This window comes from Pecten maximus, unplaced genomic scaffold, assembly GCF_902652985.1.
Source record: "Pecten maximus unplaced genomic scaffold, xPecMax1.1, whole genome shotgun sequence".
Classification (NCBI taxonomy): domain Eukaryota; kingdom Metazoa; phylum Mollusca; class Bivalvia; order Pectinida; family Pectinidae; genus Pecten; species Pecten maximus.
Window position 1 is genome coordinate 49,287 of NW_022979926.1, and position 6,686 is coordinate 55,972.

Sequence of the window (6,686 nt, forward strand, 5' to 3'; positions counted from 1 at the left end):
AGCCTGCCTTAAAAGGTCGACACCAAAGGGACATATCCAAAGTGTCCCTAATAGACAGTGACCTTTACACAGAGGTTCATAATTATATATTGCATTGGAAGCAGTGGGTCTGATTAGTCAGTCCTTTATAGACAAGTATCCTGTATTTAGAGGTGTCCCTTACAGCAAGTTTAACTGTTTTGTTGTCCAATTAAGCTATTTAATTGCTCTTCCATTTTACTTCTGACTTTGAATAGTCGGTTATGATTTTCGGTTATCTATGTTATGTTAAATCTTTCCTCTCGTTTCTCATTGATCAATACTTCTCCGACACAAATTAAATGACGTCACTTCCTTAGATACGATTACCAGAACATACTGTAATCACAGGGGATATTTCAAAACGATTTTCGTATTATTTTTTAAATTTCAACTGGAAGTTTTTAAAGTTGCCATGTCAGCTTTAATGATATGTCAATAATTTGTTAGAAAACATCTTAGGTTAGATTCATATCAATAAATAGCCTAATGAAATGTTTAATAACTAACAGCACAAGTTAAAACGATTTGATGACGGCACGTGCTATATAGCAAATGTTTTTTTGATCTCCCTGGTAACCGTTTTATGTTCCATGTCTGTATGTAAAAATGAAAAGAAAAATGTTTTCGTAACTGATTTGAAATTCCTATATATGATAAGCTCACTTGCGTGGTTGTGTCAGCTCGAAGGTGATGCTTGGCCGTGCGTTGTCACAATCGATATATATATATAGTCTATCTGAATACTGAAAGAAAACTATATCTAAATAAGTATGTATTAAGAAATAATGAACACAAAAAGTCTCATAATCTTTCCTCCACATGTATCAAATTATATGTTTTTCTCTGTAACTCTAATTTTGTGAAGAGAAATAAAATCAAGTTAAAATGTCAAATTACACCTGGTCAAGCCTGCTCCAGCGTGATCGTAGACTTGTCGACATATATAATCATAAACGCATGTTATGCTTGCTGCCTGGTTTGTGTAAGGGGAGGTAACTCATACACACTCGCAGTGGTAATTTTTATCGACATTGAAAAGTCACCTTACGGCTTGATACAAATCACTGAAACGGGTAAGGTGGGCCAGTAAATTACCGGGAGAAGTTTCTTTTAACGGAATTTATGAAAATATCAAATATATAATGATTTAGAATAATTAATATGTGGAGAAACAAATGCAGTTAAATGGTTGAACGACCATAAAAAGGTAGGATAAAAAGAGGTATGGTGCATATTTGCATGTTTCGGCCAAACAGTGACCGTTTTCAAAAACCAAAAATTTTAAAAACTGAGTTTTTGAATACAAACCTAACATTTATAGCATAAAAATTCGGATTTGCGAAAAATCGGTTTGTTCATTGCAATTTCCAAGTTGCAAGTTGCAATTGCAAGTTTTCCCGCATTCATATCATTTTTTGACATAGAGCGCATCGGAAGACCAACTTTTACAATGTGTAATTTTATTATATGACTATAACTGATAACATAAACTTTTCGTAAGTACGCATAACTCATATGGTAGAACCTTCGCTTAGCAACCCGAAGGTTCGAAGTTCGAATCACCAAGATGTATCTTATTTATATTTATGTTTATAAGAATAATACCATTTAATTTTCTTGGTCATATTTGAAAGATTATAAAGTTTATAGCATAAAGATAGAAATATTGAGATAGAAAATGTTCACTTGGATAAAAAAAAAGAGTGAAATCATAACAGATTTACTCCGTATCATTCAAAGTAAAATGTAAATGAACAGCACCGTCGACAACAGGCATACATGGATGATTAGTGTAAAATTCCTATCTAATATGTCAATTTAACTTTATTTCAAATTGTATTGATTGACTACATAATCAGTTCACAACACACAGAGCGCCAATGGACCTTGGCGATCTATTTTGGTACCGTGGAAATTCCTGGGATCACGTGATATTTTACCTGTATTTTTAGCCCAGACTATCGCTGTACGTGGCCTAGGTCAGGTTATCTGGGACAGTAATTTACGGGAATCTTGCATGGTATCGCGATGTGGTTTATCAGGAATTGTGATAGACATTTTACACCCGACCCGAATATCTGCCGATCTGAGAAAAAAAACTTAATCACAGTATGCCAATTAATTCAGCGAGCTTTGGAAAAAAATAATTCTGCATCCTTTAGCAGAGCGTTAATTTTTAATATCATTTAAATTCCTGAAACTGACTGATCATCATCAATAAAAAAAATATCATGGAATTCACATAACAACTCTCCTCCTCAGCCCCAGCCAACTCCTCAAACAGTGACCCCCAACCCTCCCACCATCCAAACCAACTTTAACATCTATTACGTGCTTTAAACCCTAACGTACAAATGTCTGTACGTATGTGGCGCTGATCCTTAGCACCTACTGGTAACGCTATCTGAGCTTGGCAAGTGGAAAGGTTACCTCCTCTATCAGATCATGAGGTATTTGCTAGCTATCCGGCCATGCCAATCCATGTTTATCTCTGTGCAGCCCCTTTTATACCCAGCCCCTGGTCCTACATTTAACATGCATTCCGTCTTCGCATACCCATTCTGATTGGACAAATCTATGACATATGCTTAGTATGGTCGGAACATCTTCCGGTAACTCACCAAAATCCGGACATCTCCAAAGTAAACACCCCTGTTAACTGACAGCAACGATGGCCGCTGCTAGTATGGACACGCACAGCTAATTCAGGCAATAAGCTGGTGTTTCATGGTAGTTAAAACTCCAAAGAAAATATGTTTCTAAGGTTTGTAGCTGTTTTCCTGAGTAAATAACTTATAAAGAGAATAAAGAGTAGGGTCTTGAGATTTGGAAAAAAATATATACTATTAAAAATAGAAACACGTAAGATTCCAAGTGTAAAAATGCTCAGTTCAATTTTATTACATTGAACCGTTTGGTTCATCAGTACAGTAGAGGCAGACATTCCTCCGGTTTGAGGCCTAGTCTCTATTAACATCTGGGTTACTGTCTTTAAAGTACTGATATGCTCTTACATGCCAATTTACCTATCCAATAATGTCATTTATCAGATAGCCAGACTCTGCATATCATTTGAACTTCAAATATGAGCGATTGAGGGGATGTAGTCACTAGTGATACGTGGTAATAACAAAAAGATGAAACCCAGCAGCTTAGTTTAAAATACAATTTAATTGTATGCATTGTATACAGAACTAAGCAAGTAACAAAGACAATTGCAATTAAGCGGTATACAAGGTTGTGTATTGTATCAACACTGTTAATTACTTATCTTATAACAGCTGTCTTTAAATAATGCTTTCCTATCCGTTTCTCCCGAATTAAGAATGTTTATGAATTCCAGAGTTAAAAGTTCCAGGCAATTCATAATCCAGCATAATTCATACAGCTCTCCTTAAAAGGTGTTAATCAGAGTTCAGTATCAGGCAACTAATACTTCAGCAGAATTCATGAAGCTCTCCTTGACAATTGTAAACCAGTTCTGAATACCAATTTGTTTAAGTACATCACCATGCCATCTCTCTTCTAGAATTCTCTAACACACATCTTTTAAACAACCACTTGTCAATAAACAGTTGTAAACTAAATATGATGACACATCTCTCTTCAAGAAGATTCCAGAAAAATCTATTTACTTATAAGGATGCAACAGTTTAATATTTCTGTAAGGCTGTCTCCCTTTAACTACTGGTATATGTAACACACCCTTCCTTAAAGAAAAGTCAGTTTTCTTGAGAAGGAAAGTCTCTTTAACTATCAAATCGTCAGCTGAAATAGTGTCTGTGCCTTTGATATGTTTGATATCAATATCATACTCTTACAATGCAAAACTCCAACTGAGAATTCTCTGATAGTAGTAGAGATGTAGACATCAAATTCATTCAGATCTAAAATCAATGCCAAACATTCCTTCCAAATGGTGGACTGATGTATGTGGTATTTGTCAAACGTTTTTGCATAAAAACAGCACCAACACCAACATCGTTGGCGTCAACAAAAAGTTTGAACTGCCTACCGAAGTCGGGAGCAGTTAAAGCTGGCGAGATTCATAGTATGGTTTTCACTTTCTCAAATGCAGGCTTACATTTGTCTGACCAGATGAACATTTTTCTTTAACAAAGCAGAAATTGGAAAATCTAAGATTGCTACTACTTAGGGTTAGGGCTAATTTCCCCTAGTAATTAAAACGCACCATCTTACTCCTCTGATATCTCCACAAAATCTGAAAGATATGTCGGGACATCAAAAAGTGAAGTTTGAATTCCAAGGTCCTTACATATTGTCAAGAGTGTTGATTTCGCGTGTTGTAAGTCATGCTCGACAACTGCGACGCTACAAACGGGTATGGTGTCATGGTGGACATTTTCTTTAGGATCTAAATATCTCCTGCCGAAGAAATGGATTTTATCAGTCTTGATCAGTTCATCAATTTTTGCCCCAAATTCTTTTTTGCAAAGAATATGTTCATGGTCAGGCCAAGCGCACGTGATACTCATTATGTGGACGTTTGTTTGTTCAGTCGGAACAGGAGGTCGAATTCCTGCTGCAATTACCAACGTATACCAAAGTAGGTCAAATCCGTAGCAAGTGTACATCCAGTTTCGTACATAGTTTCCGCCCATCCGCCCATTGATCTCCAGCAGCTTCGGACCCGTGGACGTAAATTTCATCTCCACGTTAAAAACGCCGTTACGGAGGCCGATATCAATACAACAGTGTGATGCTGCTGTCCTGAGTTGCGCGGCCTTGGAGGGATGCAGACACGATGGCATTGACATAGACGTTTCCACGAAGGATCCCGTTCTTGTAGGACCATTGTCTGAAACAATGGCGGCAAGGACCTCGCCTCGACATATGATCACCTCGATGTCGTGTTCACTGCCATCAAAATATTCCATTATCATCATTGATTTCCCATCTAAGAATGTCTTGGCGACGCGTTCATATTCCTCGTTGCTCTGAATCAGCTGAACTCCATTCCCATGCGCTCCGCTATCCGGTTTACAGACCGCCGGACATCCAACCATTTCTGCGGCAGATCTCAGTGTTTCTGAACAAGTGATCTTAACGGACCTTCCGGTGTATTCGTACGTTCGCGGGAACTGGCGAACATCGTTGATTTGTTTCTGAAGGTAAATGTGTGTTGAACTTTTGTACTTAGCATTCATTGCCCCCAATACGCCTGCACCTCCAGTCAGTCCCAACTTCTCACATAAATAAGCAGCTAGTGGTCCGCATTCATCTGTGAACGTACAACATCCATCGATGGAGACTTTAAGAGCTGTCAACATCTGCGCTATTCTGTCGGCATGTGTTTCGTCTTGTGTATGGTCAGTGAAATCGTACTGTATGTATTTGTAGACATCTTCAGGAAGAATGACGTCGGGCTTGGTTTCAACCAGAATCAGCTGAAAACAATAAAATGACAATAAAATATATATAGTGTAATGTCATTGGCTATGTGGTCATTTCAATAGCGATGCCATTAGCCATTAGCAAGATCTTAAACCTCAAAGACACACAGTGAATGTTACATGTATATATTGTGTTGACTGCTGGCCACATGCGAATCCGCAATGTCTATTTTCGTTTCTGTTTTAAAAAATGCAGACCTAAAGCATTAACTACGCCACTTTCGTAGAATAGATCTAATAAATCTTGCATAGGTTGTTCTGGGAAATTCAAGTTACCTTGCCGTACACCAAATGTTAGTGGCTTATACAGATATTTCTTTATTTCACTGACATATGTTTCACTGTCTTTATATCATCAATGACGACTTATTAAGTGTCGTCTATAAGGATATACATCCACTGGATTTACTTGGCTATATATTGTGTTATTACGCCTATCAAAACGTCATATGTTTATTTCGAAAGTTCCCGAGACGGAAAGTGGCAATTAGTCCGCTGTATGAGACGTCACGTACGTCACACATACGTCATGCATACGTCACACATACGTCATATATATACGTCACACATAAGTCATACAGTATGCAATGGAAGGGGTATTTGAACAGAAATATTCATTTGTATATATTTTTCTTCTTTATAAATGATTAATTACTTGATTAATTTATCTTTTGTGGTGAATGGGGAGGGGGTAGTTAAGAATTATGTTTAACATATTGCTATCAAATCTGCAATAATATATGAATATGTTTTTCTATCATTAAGATAATTGTTAGATACATACATATCCAGAATACAGAATAATTATGATTAGTTTTATATAAAATTACTTTGACTCCATAATTCTGAAGGGTAGATCGAATCCATTTTCTGTCGATCTGTTCTTCACCAAGAACCAGTATTGTTTTATTTTCTAACAGATGTCTCTCTGTCTCCGGCAAACTGCTTTTGTCTAACACAAGCATGGTGTCTTAATGAACAGAGACTTGTCGCCGTCTGTAATGTAAAAACAAAATAATGATGACAAACATTTGTTGTATTATAGGCCAATATTGGTTCAACCTATTGTAAGGAATATCTGTTAAACGTGTTTATACACAGCTGTGATGTCTATTTTATGTATGTACTATAATTATAACATGCGAACAACCTGTACCAATTTGACAAAAGTTAATTTCCTGGAATGCTACAGGTGAAGTAAGTCATTGGAATACTACAGATAACTTCCTGGAACGGGGATGGTACTTGAGA

General features: G+C 36.9%; 1 protein-coding gene across 1 annotated transcript; it reads right to left on the minus strand.

Moving 5' to 3' along the window:
* Positions 1-2,943: 2,943 nt before the first annotated feature.
* LOC117319315 (carnosine synthase 1-like) lies at positions 2,944-6,509 on the minus strand. Its single transcript, XM_033874147.1, has 2 exons — positions 6,266-6,509; positions 2,944-5,429 (listed from the first exon to the last, which is right to left on the minus strand). The coding sequence occupies exons 1-2, from the start codon at positions 6,398-6,400 to the stop codon at positions 4,218-4,220; spliced, it is 1,347 nt and encodes a 448-aa protein (XP_033730038.1). The 5' UTR covers positions 6,401-6,509; the 3' UTR covers positions 2,944-4,217.
* Between the last annotated feature and the right edge of the window lie 177 nt (positions 6,510-6,686).